This window comes from Gasterosteus aculeatus, chromosome 6 (genome assembly GCF_964276395.1).
Source record: "Gasterosteus aculeatus chromosome 6, fGasAcu3.hap1.1, whole genome shotgun sequence".
In the NCBI taxonomy this organism is placed as follows: Eukaryota; Metazoa; Chordata; class Actinopteri; order Perciformes; family Gasterosteidae; genus Gasterosteus; species Gasterosteus aculeatus.
Genome location: NC_135693.1, coordinates 13,431,398 through 13,448,243, shown reverse-complemented (window position 1 = coordinate 13,448,243; position 16,846 = coordinate 13,431,398). Strand labels below are relative to the sequence as shown.

The 16,846-nt window shown below is 41.6% G+C and overlaps 1 protein-coding gene across 5 annotated transcripts in view; it reads right to left on the bottom strand.

Annotated features, from left to right (window-relative positions):
* The window catches only part of LOC120820728 (protocadherin-15), a 152,592-nt gene that overhangs the window by 63,046 nt on the left and 72,700 nt on the right, over window positions 1-16,846 (bottom strand). For all 5 annotated transcript variants that reach the window (XM_078104494.1, XM_078104496.1, XM_078104497.1 and 2 more), the window contains 11 exons: window positions 15,940-16,059; window positions 15,721-15,831; window positions 13,831-14,001; window positions 10,998-11,106; window positions 10,726-10,838; window positions 7,813-8,019; window positions 5,713-5,847; window positions 2,899-3,048; window positions 1,250-1,443; window positions 388-520; window positions 4-83 (listed from right to left, as the gene is read on the bottom strand). In XM_078104494.1, coding sequence (XP_077960620.1) covers window positions 4-83; window positions 388-520; window positions 1,250-1,443; window positions 2,899-3,048; window positions 5,713-5,847; window positions 7,813-8,019; window positions 10,726-10,838; window positions 10,998-11,106; window positions 13,831-14,001; window positions 15,721-15,831; window positions 15,940-16,059 — 1,523 coding nt within the window. The remainder of the gene's footprint in view (window positions 1-3; window positions 84-387; window positions 521-1,249; window positions 1,444-2,898; window positions 3,049-5,712; window positions 5,848-7,812; window positions 8,020-10,725; window positions 10,839-10,997; window positions 11,107-13,830; window positions 14,002-15,720; window positions 15,832-15,939; window positions 16,060-16,846) is intronic.

The following is a 16,846-nucleotide window of genomic DNA, read 5'->3' as shown; positions in this document are numbered from 1 at the left end:
TACGTTTCAGAGAGGTTAAAGACCTTCTGGGAATCTCCACTCACAATGCGGTACGTAATTGGATCGTTTTCTCTGTCCGTGGCCTGGGAAAGGAGAGGGAAAGCAGGATCTTGAAGATAAAATGGTGCCATTAAAGTTGAAGGCTACGAGATATGCTAGCTCAGAAACCAAGATGCTGGACTGCAGTGAAGGTGAGCATATTGTAAGCTGTAAATATGTGTGAGAACTGTGTCGCTGCCTGAAACTGCAATGTACATTAAAGTATTAAATATGTCACAAAACCGCAGCATCATATTCAATTCAATTCAATTCAAGGCTTTGTTATCTGCATTGGCCTTGTCTGTCTGTGTGTGTGTGTGTCTGTGTGGTTTCTTGTTAGTGACTCACCTGCAGATTGAGCAGAATAGCCCCAATCCTCATGGCCTCGCTGATTTCCAGGTTGTAGGTGAGCAGGGGGAAACGTGGGGGGCTTTGGTTGTTGGGAGGCAAAACCTCAATGTACACTGTAGTGATGGAGCTCCTGGTGGAGAGAAAAGCCCACATCAGCCCTCTGAAAGCACCATTACAGAGCGTTGAGCCCGACTCGAGTACCTTGCCCACATCACAGTAAAACATGTTCATAATTTCAGAACTGGGATTGAAAAGAGAAGAAAAAAACTGAAAGGAGGTTTTGGTAGCATTCACTTGGGATATCCTTTTATTCACAATTTGTTTATTCAGCTTGCTTAAAATTTGCCTGATTGTTCTAGGTTGTAAATATGCAGTAAACCGAGAAGGTTTATTGGTTTCTCATTCATTGTGTAGGACCTATTTTGTCCAACTGCAATGCAGTTACATTCACTAAACAATGATTGACAAGTGCACTAATCATTTTGTAATCAAGTAAATTGCATCATCATCAAAACCTACTACCCAAAGGCTTCAGCAGTGTGTTTTAATCCCGTTAAAATGTGTCTTTGCCAGGCTTTGCCTTGCCTGGTGAAATCAAAGAGGCCTCCAATTCTACCGCCAACTACAAAGCTTCACACTTTGAGTTTGTCGTTTTTCTTCTTGCGCATTAGTGTGTATTAACACAAATCGAAGACTTGTAAACAACACTTGCTGGTACCACCAGAACCAACATGCTTTCTGCTACAGAAAATTCAGTAATTAACTGCACGTCACACTGGAGGAAGACATAGTCATTCTATGAGACATGTTTTTAGTTTGCAAAGAAATCCAACAAAAGAAGAGGAGTGCCGTTGAATACCTCCTCTGGGTCTCTGGTGCGTTGTCAGAGGCCTTGACAGTGAGTGCGTAAGATCGTCCCACCGTTAGAGTGACACCCGGCGCCACAGTGATGCGTCCAGTGCGATTGCTAATGATGAAATGTCCCTGGGCACCGGCCAGTATCTCATAGGTCACCAGACCATTCAGTCCCTCGTCAGCGTCTGCTGCTGTTAACTGAAAGGATGAGACAGAGAGGTATAGAAATTATAGTATGTTGATGCTTTGTTGAAACCTTGTAGTTTGGCGCGGTGGAGTTCTGCACAGTTGACATCTACATGCTTACTGAGCCAGTCAAACATTTCTCCATAGGGGGTTGTGAGTGACTTCAGTCACGCTGCCAGCTCACAGTAGAATCCATTTTGGTGCCCTGTTGTTAACCAATGGAAAAATGACCTTTGTTTCATGTGAAGATGGGGACAATTGGTTGGCATTTAGCTGAAAGTACACAGAATACTGACTTGCCATCTGACCAAATACCTTCTACTGGTTGCAATGTCCTCAAAACCTTGGTGATTACACTTTAAACTTTGTACGGAACGGATTCAATTACCTGCTACCTTTCATATGAGAGCGATCACAAAGATCTGTGACGACATCTTCTGAAGATGAAGAACGCATAACATGAATACATATAAATTCCTTGCACAGACTTTCAGAAAATGAATTAAGCAGCCACAATTTACATCAAAACCATTATTTAGGACATCCCGCTGCTTGTAATTATAAACTCTGGTGTAGTCGGCTTCTCATCTTTAGGGCCTTGAAACTTTTATGCCCAGGGCTCTTTCATACTCCTGACGTCGGACCAAAAGCCGGAGCATCGAGTAAGCAGCAGAATCCTCCTGAGGCCTTTGGCTCGGATAAAATGCTCATGAAGAGCGGTTAAGCGGTCATACCAGACACCCCGCGACCCCCTGGTCTCATTTCAGGGAAAGCACAACAGCTGATTTTTTTTTTTTCAGATCAAACTTGACCTTTTCAGGCTCTGACATTTTTTTTGGAGAAGCTGTGCCGAGATGACAGATCGACTAAAGGACAAAAAGATCACGCTGCAACTGCTAAATAAGAGAAAACAATGAAAGCACAGAGCTCCACACTAATAGATCGCCACACGGGGTTGTGGATTTCCATTTTGACGACTCAAAATTACAAATCCTTACATGTGTCCTGTGCATGTAGATAAAAGCCTGCTTCAGTTGGTTTTAGAATGTGTATGTGCGTGTCTATGTTGTTTTAATGAAGTCAAGCAAACAATGAGCCTAATACTTTACATAGTAATGCTTCTGGCTGTTGAAATGATTTTAATCCAAAAGGTAAAGACTGATAAATGTTCATCCTTGACAAAACAAAAACCCACAATTAGTTCAGTCATGAGAGCAGCTGTTCTGCTGGGTGAAACGTCTCCAATGCCTGAGCATTATGGATCGAGAGAGGAACACTCTGACTCCCCTGTCACGACTGCAGATGAGACCAAGGGAACTGTAATTGGGCGCCGGATCGTTGCGGTTATTTATTTCGGAAACAAAAGAATGTGTGTGTGTGTGACGGAATCACACAAAGACGGAGGCGTAAAAGCCGAACGGCGGAGCACAAGACGAAAGGAAAGAGAACGATGGTTGGATTGATTACCTGTAGCACCGTCTCCCCCGGCTGCATGTCTGTGAAGACCTCAATGCTGTAGGAGACCTCGGCAAACGTGGGCGTATTGTCATTTGCGTCAATGACCAGGATGTTGACAGTGACTGGGATACTTTGCTGGATGCCATCTGACGCCACCATCTGTGAACACGAGAAAGAGAATACATATTGTAGCTTTAGAAACTGGAGATAAGTAAGCGAAGTCTAAAATCACAGGGAGCTGATTTTTCAGGTTTATGCTTTCAGGGCTGTTTTGTTTGATAAGACAACGGGTCAAGCTGCTACTTGCTTCTACCGGTGTCATGACTTCAGTTACACTTTTACACTGTTCATATTTGATATGCCTAATTGGAAGTGCCTTTTAAAGAGACATCTTGTGCAGCATAAAGCTGAAGGATAGTTTTGCAAACTGAGCAAACTGCATGTTCATTTGTCCTCGCCAGCTCTGATCTCCTGGACTTGGCAGGGAGAAAGAAAATGGACTTAGTTGAACAACGAATGCATTGTAGAAACAACAACTGAGGCAGCAGCAAGAAATACATGTTTCTGTTGGGGAAATGGCTTTTCCACAAACATTGGCACATTTGCAGCGTTTTCTGCTCACGCTGTACATAGACAGATGTGTACTTTATTCATCCCCAGGGGGAAGTGTGTGTGTGGCAGCAGCAAGTAAGGTTACGCAGTAAACAAAAAGTATTCCGTAGCACAAGATAACAACAGCGGAGAACATATTAAAGTACATTTAAGAAATGAAATAGAAAATAAGTGCACATAATACAAGCTATATACAGTGTATGTGAGTATATATGGTATATTTAGTGAAATAGGAGTGCAATAAGTATTACATTAAATTAAATGAGCAGATTAGCGGTTGAATGATTATCGATAATGGTTCAATTAAACAAGGATTTAGCCAGAGGTGGATCTGTTGTGAAGTCACTTTTGAGTCGGTAGGAATGTTTTCCTGTATTTGTCCTTGCGACGGCAGCGCCGGATCATCCTGTTGGAGAAGGTGCTCTGTTGTGCCTGCAGTAGGTGGGGGAGTGGGGGGGCCCGGGGTTATCCAATATGGATCAGCTCCAAAGCTGCTCCCCCAGCAGGCAATGAGCACACAACAGACCGGTAGAACATCAGGACGGAGCCTTCAGTAGCACACATTCCCCAGTGAAGGTGTCTCACAGAAACACATGAAGTATACTTCCTCTACCATCAAACAGTTTGTCTGTTCTCCAGCCAACCCGTCGAAAGAGACGCCAGGACATTTTTAGAAGCTAATAGAGAAAATGCACTTGGATTCATTGCAACAGTATGTACAGCCTGCCTGCTGATCCTTCTCTACCACGCCCACAAACAGTCAATTTGATTTGATGCCAGCATTAATGCAATATTTCTCTGAAATAACATATTCAGATGGCCGTAGCACAACCTTCAGAGCCACTATGACATTATATTCTTTAGAAAGCACTGCAGTCACTTGTCATATATGGTAATATAGGCGATTTGGATTATTAACTCAAAATACTATTACAAAATACATAAAATAGCTATTTTGTTACAAGCTTGTGTAGCATTTGCTCCATGAAAATGTGATTGATGAATTTTGTGAGCAAGGTGGATGAAACAATGCGTAATGTATGTATCTGTATAAAATTGTGGCAATTATTGTGGGCTTTGAACTTATTATGACTATAATCATCAAACTTTCCATAAAAACATCCCTTCACAGCAGAACTGGCTTTAATCTTTTTTAATTCTATATTGCTGATCTGTTGGACTTTGTAAAAGACCATCAGATACAGTTAAACAGTATGAACCAAACTAGGTTGGTTGTTAAAAGTTGCTACAAGACCGTTGCCTTGGGATTTCTTTCCGCAGCCCTTTTTTGAAATTCAGGACTCTTTGTACCACATGAACTCAATTCATATCATAAAATTCAAATCAAATCATAAAATAATCTAATAAATCGAATAAAAGCATTTGTAGTTAAATTCATGATAGCGCTTTTTTTTTTAAATGCATCAAGAAGACAACAGCGATGGACAGAGACAAAGCTATTAATTATTCAACGGGCTAATGCTAAACAGGTTCATACATCCAATAATATGTGGATCACTCAGGCAAAATGTTATAAAAAAAGAGAAACTTCAAAAAGGATTGATTTATTTTCAATATTGGTCTGACATTCTATTGTTGTGAAATGAAAGTATTCCTCTTGTTTGTGATTTATTTTCAATATAGTTTCCCTTTGCGTTCTCAAACTGGTGAAGACGCGTTCTTTTGCTTGCGCTTTGTCCTTAGAAGTACGATTTCTTGAACCATTGTATCTAGCTCGACATTGCGTAATGTAAGAATAACATGAGGTACTTGTTTGTTACCTGGAAGTTTAAAGCTATAGAGGTGTGAGGTACATTTTGTTTACCCTGATCAATATTTATAACTTTAAGTGGCTGTTTAACGTCACTGCTATTTGAGTCATTATGAAGGTAATGTTGTTCTAAAAATGTCAGGTCAGCTTTGTATCTCCTAGCGGCTCTTGGTGTAGAGCGGACCTGAGACTTCTATTAATATACACAGGGGATGTAGATCAATATTTATAACTTTAAGTGGCTGTTTAACGTCACTGCTATTTGAGTCATTATGAAGGTAATGTTGTTCTAAAAATGTCAGGTCAGCTTTGTATCTCCTAGCGGCTCTTGGTGTAGAGCGGACCTGAGACTTCTATTAATATACACAGGGGATGTAGGTTGAGGGGCTGCAGTGCTGTCTTGCAGATCGAGTTCAGGTTCCATCGAGTCCGTGACCTACCGTGAAGCTGTAGGCCATCTGCTTCTCCCGGTCCACAGGTTTGATGAGCATAAGGTAGCGGATTATCCCTGCTGGGGTCAGGCTGAAGATCGTGGTGTGGTCATTCAGGGTAACCCTAACCATGGGGTCTTTCGTCTTCCAACAGAAAGATATATAAAAAAAAAAAGAAATACATTACCACGGTGGCACGAGCGTTTCATCATTTCATCCCAAGCCGCAGCTATGGGGCCGAGAACACCTATCAAACAGTGTATTAAGATCTGCCCAAGAGTTGAGAGAGTAATGTGCCGGCAGGTTCCTCATCAATCTTCAGCATACAGCGGAGTAAGAACCGGGGACAGAAGCAATGTCTTCTTAACATGACGTCTCAATGAAGAAAATACAAAAGGTAATTACATGAGTTATTTTCATCCACAGCAAGCAGTCGTTAAAAGGTTTGAGATTTACAGCTTTTGTAACATAACGTGTGTATTTTTTTTTGTTGCTTTAAATATGCTTTGTTAAAGATTGGTCGTAACTGCCGTGGTTGTGTATTTTGTGTAAACAAATATGCCTGGAGTCCTCTGTGGAACAACGCTGGGTGTCAGTTTCGATCCACATCGATCGGTGAGTCCTCTTAAGAGAGTTTCGTAAACATCAGGACTGGGTGTGTTATTGATTTTTGTTATCTCCGTTTCCACTCCACTTGGATTTGTTAATCGTCTCCAAAGACGGAGTGAAGGGATGGTTTGAAAGATGGACTAGAGGTAGTAGTCATTTGTTCTGACTGCGTGTGCAACTGTTTGCTTCCACCCATTAGGATATAAATCTATCAGAGCAGTTGGGGTGGAGAGGAATCCAATGTGTTATTCACTGTGGCTGGTGACACAAACACCCAAACACCCTCACACCGTTTGTTAAATGTGTCAAAGGAATCTGTCAAAACAGACATTTCATCTAACTACGCGGCAAAAAAATACATTCATGATTTATTTTTGAAAGAGCACCCAAAGAGAATTCTGGGACAAACCACAGCAAAACCCCCATTTGGATATAAAGACAACCGACACAGCACAGCAACACACTCCAAGCACACACTCCCATTCGGGTAGAAAAGTCAGCTAGATCCTTCTGAACACACCCATCATTGCCGGACAGCTGCAGGGCATTTAGTGCAACGTTTATTGGATTTGGAAGCAACAGTAAACATGTTTCTGTTGTTTGTGACCACATTGGGGAGCTCAACAGTTTGGCCGAGGTCTCCAGCAGTGATGGGTGGCTTTCAAAGTGTATTTTCACTTTTTGCAAAGTGATGCATGAATTAAAAGCAGAGATGTCCCGAGTCAGTTTTCAAAATGTGAATGAAGCGGATAAAGGGCTTTTAAATGGTAAAGCATAGACTATCCTGAGTGTAGAGCAACTCATTCCACCCCAGGGATCAAAATCATGATTCGAAACAATGCAAAGCAAATCACTGGGCAACTCTCTCTCTCTCTCCCTCTCTATTTTCATAAATAAAGAGAAGTTGTCTTAATCCAAAGATATTACTCAAAACATTGCAGGGCGCTTTGCATTGAATATTATACGAAGCAAATGAAAGTTGCATTGCTGGTTTAATGAAGAGCTGTTAAGCAGTCACACTTAATTGAATTGGCTTTACTGGCATAAATGGAGGCCCACTTTAAGCCATCAAGTGTGCAGAGTGCAGCTCTATTATGCAGGAAAACATAAATAATTGATTAATCTGCCAAAAATACACTTAATATTGAAAGGGACTCAAATTTGAGATTTGGAAAAATGGAAGAGAACTTGTTCGGGACATCCGTGAATCACACTCGTTGTGTATGTGTGTGTGTGGGATTGCGCCGTAGCAGCAACCCCCTTTTACCTACAGGTGTATTACCAGGAGCCAGCTACAACAAGGAGGAAAATACAGCAGGAGAAAGTCACATTTGGGTGTTGCTTTTTGTGAGTGCACAAAAACACATAAATAAAAACGTGGACCGTCGATCAATATTTAATCAATGCACTTACAACTGCCTCGTGTTTTTACGCACACACACACGCATGGGTGAACATGTGTACAGTGAGCATGGTCAGATAAAGGCTCATTCTTTCTACCTCTTCAATGTCGTTATCCAGAGCGATGATTCCCAGCGGAGCCGTGAGGTTGGCACTGGCTGAGATAGTCGTACCCACTGGGGAGGCCTCGCTCACGTAACCCTGATAGGTGACAAACTGGAAATACGGTGCCTGGTTGTTCTCATCCAGGATTTCGATAATGAGGTCAGCGTAGGATGGGAGGGGGTGACCGTTGTCCTGTTCGGCCTGAAAGGAAAAAAAATTGTGAAATAAAAGAGCAAAGAGAAAGTCAAATACCAACAAGCCAAGTGTTCATTTACTGCTCAACATGTATTACCAAGTGCTATTAGGGGGATTTGAATGATGAAAGTTATGCAGGGACAGAAAAACATCATTTCCCCGTGTCGTTCTAATTGCAAAAAGCTACATTGACCAAATCTAATCAGGGTTCCACTTTGGATTAGGCCACAGCAATTAGCGGAGCACTTAACGCAAACACCATCATTTATCGGGCAGTAAGACAGTAATTAGTAGCTCTTGCTACAGCGTCTGGTGGGCTTCCAATGATGGCCAAGGGAAATATCACCTGGGGAGTCAGTGCCAGAATTGACCAAACAAACGAGGGCGCTAGCACTTCTTATAGGAACTCTCAACTGAGCCAAAAACGGTGCGTTTCGAAACAGCCAGATGATAAAATTCCAGTTGACACCCTTTTCCGCTCTTCGGCAGGTTAATGCAGCATCCAGCCGTGAAACACATCTTTTCAAATTTCACGTTGCAAGTTGACATAAATAGCAAGATTGAATCTGCTCAAGGAAGAGTCTCCAATATATGCTGTTCTCCAAGATATACTACATATAATCAATACACAATCTTAATCTATGAAGCATTACGCAATACTAGAAACACGAATGGTCACTGTGGTCACAATGTACCGAATGTACCAGCTTGCTCATACATTTCCAGAGCTGTACACTCAGAAAAAAGCATGAATGAATGTGGTCTGTCCAGGCTGTCACTGCAATCGTTTCCCTGCACACATATGTCACTATTGGCTCGCACACATACATGCTGCATACGCACGCCGGCTTTGAGTCGCAAATGCAGATGGAAAGGGGGAGTGAGGCGACATCAGTTCTAGCCGTGACCTGGAACTAATTCTGCATATTTTCCCTGGGCTTGTGTCGCAAGGAACCGATTGTAACAGGAGAACATGGTTCTACAGCTAAACGGTAACGTGCTGGGAAGAAAAAAACCTCTGTATTTTCTCCTCTTGTTGTTGTTTATTATAGGATTGTTGAGCCCTGCTTCACTCTGGTGCAGTTCTTGCACATCCGGTTGAGTTTCACTCCATTTCATATTTGTATTGGCATCTGTAGGTTAAGCCAGCCTCTCCTTTTCCCAACATCTTGCCTTTTTTTTGCTCTTATCTGAGTGATAATAAAGAACACCCGCACTGCACTGATCCAAAGATTCTATGTGCTCCAACAAACAAACACCAGAGGGAAAAGTGGTGTCGTTGACAGACAAAGTTTGTGTGCCTGGCGATTATCAGCTCCTTTTCTGACACGCACGCACGCACGCACGCACGCACGCACGCACACGCACACACACACACACACACACACACACACACACACACACACACACACACACACACACACACACACACACACACTTTGTCTGAGAGAGAAGACGGGATGTAGGTTTACAGTGTTCCCAGGTGATTTGACCCTTTATTGCGTATTTACAGGAGGCAGAGCTAAGTGACCTGCACTCCGAAGAGATTCAACACATGAATCTGCTGGAGATTGACAGCTCTGAAAACTCATTGTTCATTAGAGTTGCTGTCCTGACTCCATCAATCCGAGTGTCATACTGGATCTTTTTTTTTTTCTTCCTATTTCTCCCTCTGTCTTTGTCACTTGTCTTCATTTCATCCATGCCATTCTGGCTTTGTCAGGATCGATCAGGACTTTTGAAGAAAAACAGATGTGTGTTTTTTTTTAATGACTGAGATGCTGCATTCCATCACTCTTTTCTCCTAAAGCATTAGCTATGAGCACCGCATACTGTGCTGCATCAGAGCCCTCTCAAAACACCAAATTATTATTCTCACTCCACTGCCCCTTGGAGTCCCTGAGCAACAATTCTCCCCCCTCTTCATGACTAAGGTAGATAAGGCTCAACCAGCGCTTCCCCTACACACACACACCTCTCCATCTATCTTGGTGTTTTCCTGCTCCCCCTTTGAACTGTCTCCACTCCCCCAGCTACGCACAATCCTCCCGAAGACATGCAAAATGCCTTGCGTATGATCAATCACAGCTCTCCTTCTTCCTGTTGTTGAAATCAGCTCTTCCTCTCATCTCTTTGCTCCCCAGCTATACCAGTAGACAGCAGATCAGGTTACACGGCGCTCAGAGGTGTCTGGAGGTTAGTGATGGCTGCAATGAAAGATCATCTGCACCAGCAGCATTGAGGCAGTCCCTGGTTCTGCTCTGATCCTCCTGCTAAGTCCATAAGTCATAACATCTTTTCCACTAGCCAATCTCCAAGCAGCTAAAGATAAGGTTAATGGCCTTCAGGCCCGAGGTTATCTAGGCTGAGAGGGTGCATGCTTAAGTTTTTGAGATATAGGATAAGTTCAACTTGATGTGGCACAAGCATATTGATAATATAAAAACAGAATGAATGTGCAGAGGCAGCAGCGGTGTTTCTATTTTGTGACAATCAAGCTCCACCTAGTTCAGTAAATGCAGGATTTACATGACTTTAAAATGTTTAAGTCTTTGAAAAATATATACACTAAATGAAACACAATAAATGGTACATTTTTAATTGGTTCAGTTTCAACCCAAAGTCACACAATACATCTTGAGGGGCATGCGTGATGTCATGTGACCTCTGATAAAAAGAAAAGTAACACTGATTCAGTATGGTATTTTTTACCTTGATGATGAGAGTGAACCTTTGATATAAATCTCTGCTGATAGGCTGCAAGACACGCAGCTCTGCAGTGGTTTTATTTAGGGAGAAAAATGCTGGGTATGTGACTGGCTGACCTGCAATAAAGAACATAGGTATTCACATATTTTGATTCAGTGCACTTAACGATACCATCAAATACGGCAGAACAGAAATCCAAAAGTGAAGCCACAGCTTACCCACCGAGCCAGAGAACATCACATGTTTGAAATTGATCAGGATAAATGGGAACCTACCAACCAGGATGTAATAAAGAATTGTAGGTCTGTCTGATGGTGGCTGTATGTTTCTGTCCATGTCCACCGCCCGGATTGCAGGGGTCACGTTCAGTGGGTTCAGCTTGCTCTGCAACGAGACGAGAGCGAGTCGACCACACAGCAAGACAACCAAATGAAAAGATGTTTATTTTCTGTTGCCTGTGAAGTTGTTTGCACAGATATTGCCTGCTATTAGAGCATGATTATGCAGAAACAGCCATTTAAGTGTCTAACGAAACGGAACGTTCCACTCAGATGCAATATTATCAGCCTTGGAAAACATATTGTGTCGAGTGTATATCAATATGTTGGCTGCTGTATAATCTAATCTGACATGTACAGTATATTGCCTTTAACTGTGCTCCTCCGGATGAATACCGCGCTGCAGAGAAGCTTCACTGTGCTCTTTTCTTGGCTCATTAAACTGCTTTCTGCTTCATGAAGGGGATGAGGGGAGCTGCTACAATTGGGTATTAAAAGACTGAATACAATGACAATGAATACCTGACCATGGTCAGCTGGTTTAATCAGGCCTGAGGTTGACTTACACATAGGAGAATAATCTCAGTCAATTTTGGACACTGAGGAATAAGGCTTACTAATTATTGGTATCTACTCAGAACCCAGGTATTGGTACTGAAATACTTTGAACAGTGCATCCCTCCTTCTGATATCTAATTAAAGAACCAAATCCTTTAAGAAGCCAGTAATACTTATTAGCACACTAGCCAATTATTAGGATATTTGATTACTAAGCCAATGCTATATATATATTTCTCAGATACAAATTTATAAAATAGTCCAGCAGTTGCATATTGAAGATAATCTGCAGCAACTCTTTTAAGAAAACCGCTCTTCGTTCAAAATGCCTCAATATGGCTGATACAGTAGGCGTGAGTATGCTATCCTTAGCATAGACAGACACATGGCTAACAGCTCTTTGGCAGGGAGAATCCCTCCCTGAGGGGGGCACATTTTTATCCCTCAGCTCTGGAGTAATCCTTATACCCCTCCCTAACCGGCCCTCTCGCTTTTACAATGTCTGAAGGTGCGCTAAATCAAATCTCCCTAGCTCTGCACAATGATGATTAGCTATAATACCCTCCTCCAGCAGTCATTATCAAGGGGACTCCAGAGCCCACATTATATCCCCCCCAGGGCAAACAATAAATACAGATCAACTTAATAATGCCTGTCTAGTCATTGTGATTAATTACAATACACTCATCAATTATGAGAAGAAAAGTCCCTCCATTGACAGATATGTTGGCATGATGGTTACACTGCAGAAGGCACAAAAATCAGAGACCAACAAAAAACTGACTGATAACTTTTGAAGACTCATAAAACAGACTTAATACACATAGAATATTTTGGAAATCCTCTAACTGTGACGAGGAGACATTCTAGTAAGTAATATAACCGTATATAAATATACATATTAAAGGGGTATAATACCAATGTAACATCCGACCTTATTGCAAGGAAGCTTTGGCAGGATGAAACCATGCAGTTTTACCAGTTGCAGGTAGAATTGGAAAAAGGGCCACTTACACTAATTGAAAATGCTTTGGTTTGTCCACCTGGTGTTCTCAGATCCTGCATACTTAACAGTCTGCAAACCTTTTATCATAAATTATACATGGACAAACTCTGAGAGGAAAGTCTGGACGAACAATTGTGACACACTATGGCTGCTCCCCTTCTCACTCTGTGGGGCTACAATCTTTAATTTCCGAAACCAAACCAAATATCTCCCGTTGTGTCATTATTCCAGGCTTCTGTGTGGGCAACGTTGTACAGTTAAAAGGCCCACAACTAGGGAGTACATATACTTTTAGTTGAGATTGTTTGTCCACTGGAGTTCCCAAGGTAAGACAGGGCAATATGGAGAAAATAAAATATCAACATATCCCTCGTTATTTTTTATATAAATTATTACCAGTGATAGTGGATATGATTACATTCACAAAATACATCAATGCAACCTTTAAAATCAGAAATACATAACTCCACTACGATTTGACAAAATCCATGACGATATGGTGTACGGATGTAATATTGAGCCCTATTTAGAGGTCAAGAATAAACCGTGAAAATATTAACTTAAATAAGAAGTTTTTGTGGTAGTCTGAATAATGGAAAGTTTACTATCTATCCCCAGTACCATGACAGCTGATCAGACTCCATCATCTGGACACGATCAATGTGATATGACATAAGAACGGTACTCACGTGACCTTGATGTGAGATTGTCTTAAGTCTAGTAAAGTCAAATGCAATAATTCATCTTAAACCAGTTCGGTCGATATCAGTTCACATCTTGTCATAAAAAGAAATACAGAGTAGACACATTGCTCATCGATACACATAGCATTTCCATTGGTGCACCACCTCAGACTCTTTATCTCAATTCTCTCTCTATTATTCTTTCTTTCTTCTATAAATTCCAGTGGAGTTTGGCTGTCGACCCAGCCTTCAGCTCTAATTGCTTGCCCAACAGACCGGAAAATACCCTTGGAATAACCATGCAGAGACACAACACCAAAAGCTTGCACTGGTGTAAAGTGTAAGGTGTAAGTCAACAATTAGCCTTTTCAACATGCTGGCGTAGTTTAACATTTGTTGAACAAATGTATCAGAAATCTAGATTATTAGAGCCCACGCACACTTTGGATGACTGGAGATGAAAAAAAAACAACCCTGTGTGCATCAAAATACAAAAATGCACATCCTAATGATGGGAAGAACTGTGTTAAAACGACCTTGTGGAACAGCGGTGTGCTCAGTTGCCTGTCTGCCTGGTTCTTACCGGTTCAGTGAATTCAGGGATGGCAACACGGTAGGTGAGGGGGTTGCAGTCACGGGTGTTGTTCACCAAAACGCAAGGCAGGAACATGGGGCCCAGGTCGTCTCCGTCCAGGACGTCCACGGTCAGAGTGGTGGTGGCAGTTCGTCGGTTAGGCGGGTGCGGAGCGCGGTCCTGGGGGATGTAGAAATGCTTTTAATTTCAACCTTCAAACTCCACAGACAATTAGTTGATTTGGGTATCAAGAACACAGACTGCTTGAGGTAAAATCAATATAGTATTTCAAAAGCATGACGGACTCGAACATATGCTACAGTTCTTTGCCATTACGGAGGTTCACAATTATGCATTGATTGGTTTTATTCCTCATTTGTCAAGCTTCAGGACAGGGTACTGGAAAACATTTTCTAATGCTTTAGCTAGAACATGATTGTAATATTTTCTGCAGCAGAAAAACAAATGAGAAATGAGCTGTTGTGACTGCAGACCATCATCATTTCCTAATAACCCAGTGATCATAAGGATAACTTACATATATGTTTATAATACAATTTGATAAATAGGTCACGTGTAATGCTTTGACATCAAACACGCAAACAAAGGCCTTTTAAATACAGTATAAATTATTTGTTAAAGCTTCATGTTAGAAGTTAGACCCTGATTGGTTGGATGTTTTGCTACATAAAACATTCATCTGTATTTAAAAGAAAGATTGTATGATTTAAACACTAAACCCAACAGGAGACCATTTTAAACCAGATCAGTACGACTCGTTCCTGTATAAATAAAACACGTATTTTCATGGGCTATCGTTAAAGATCTCCCCATGTGGTGCTGCTGCTTCTGAGAGATGTACCATGAGAAGCGAGCAGCACAGGACTTGAAAGATTTGTGCGGTTGGTGTAATTGAACTCTTGATACAAGCAGCACATAGTTCTAGTCAAAACCATGTCTTGTTTCTCTACTCTGACGTCCTGCAGAAGACAAAAATCTCTTTGGAGGATCTCCAGCCATTTTAAAGGGTCAGGTATTATGCTCGTCATGCAGGAATGGAGAGATTTGGGAAAAGGGTAAAAAAAAGGATTAAAAAAGCTGCTAAATTCAGTGCATCAATTTTTATAGTATAGGATGGAATATGCAACACTGCATGTTAAATTAAATTATTATCTTATCAGAGTCTGGGAAGTGATCGTAGTTATGTGAATTATGAAAACTCTTAATTTATTTTTCGTGAAGAAATGTTTTGTGTATTGAGCCTCACAGCTTTAATCAATACGGTTCTGGGACATCCAACAGTGTTTACATAGAAACAGGGAACTCATAAATCTCAGCCTGGGTGTTTGTCTAATTGGAGTGAAATTCTAGGTCAGTGGCTTTGGAGTCTCGGTCAACAGATGTTTACTTCCTAGTGGCTCATAACAAGAAAAACAGCATACAAGTGCCTGTGTGGAAACTCATTCTGACGTCATTCGGATTACTTGTTTTACATTATTTTTGCAGAAATATTTCCCAGTGAGAATGGGGAGGAAAGTTCTATCGCTCAAGCAAAATCCATAATTATATATTCATTATTAATTCTGATTAGCAAAGTTGCTCTGTTTAATACAGACTAGAGACAGTTATCACAGAATGTCTGAAAGATAGCTTCAATCAAGTCTAAATCTTAAATTTCTTCTTGTTGATGTCTGAAAGGAGGTTTAAATAAAACTGGGAAAACTAATACAAACGCAAAACAGAGAGGTCAATTTGCAAAATGGTGACCACATATCATGCACCCCTTAAAATTTAGGCCAAAATTCAATTTACTCCAAATTCAGAAAATTCGTCAATTTATAATTTGCTGAAATTGAGAACCTACTGGCGTTATCAACAGATCCATAAAACGTCACTTACATTGGCTTGGACCAAAACCAGGTAGCGAGTTGTCTCCTCATAGTTTAGCCTCTCTGCCAGAATAATGAATCCTGAAAGGGTGTTAGCCACACTCACTGTACTGTTTGATGCCTGAGGGAAAAAAAGAGAGTGCGGGAAGAAAGGTGAATGAGAGTAATAAGTCATGACTCTTGAAGAAATTCAGAATAGTGTTAATCATGCTGTGACTAGTCCATATACCGGGTCACTGGGGTTGTAACGGATGCCGTATTCTATATGTCCATTAGGCCCATCGTCAATGTCCGTGGCGCCGTTGTTTCCTGAGAAGCCAGTGAATATGGTCGTTCCAACCGGCGTGAGCTACAGGGAAAGAAGTCAGCAGCTCAGACAGACCCCTGTGAGTACAACATCTACTTACAGCAGACAGCCTGTCGTGCATATAGCCATTACTGTTGCCACTCAAGCCCATTAAAGGCACAAAAAGAAAAACTTTAAAAAAAAGGAAACGTTGCCGTCAGCAGCGGCCCGACAACTTACATGCTGACAGAATAACAAAAAGTGAGCATGAGAACTGCTACTTTTCCCAAGAGCCCTCAGCCGTGGTGGACAGGACGAGGCAGCGAGCGCTTGTTCGGGGGGAAGAAGTCGACAGCGATGTAGCATGACTCACTGTACTGCTGGGGAAGCTGCATATGGCTTGGATAACACCCTGTGACAGGAAGGGCTAATGCGCAATGCACGAAAGTGTAAACAATGGCAGTCAAAGAACTCAGCGGGGAATTATCACCTAGTTGCGAAACACATAAACTGTAGATTCAGAGGACTTTGACAGACGGCGGATGCGTCCGTCACGTCTCGCACTGAAGAGACGGATATGAATGAAGGCAAACAGGCTGCAAATAAATTCTTTGGATGCCGTCCCGACCTGTCAGTTTGCATGAATGCGTCCTGTGGAGACCAAATGTTCATACTTGAGAAAAAATAACAAATACTAAATGTTTTTCTGACAGGGAAGTATCACTTGGTTTGTACAGCCAGATTCTGCAGAATTGTGGTATTATTTCAAGTATCAATAATGAAACATTATGTATAGTCAACAAAAACCCAACAAACAACTAAGAGGGCAGGCACTCAGATTGTCACGTTC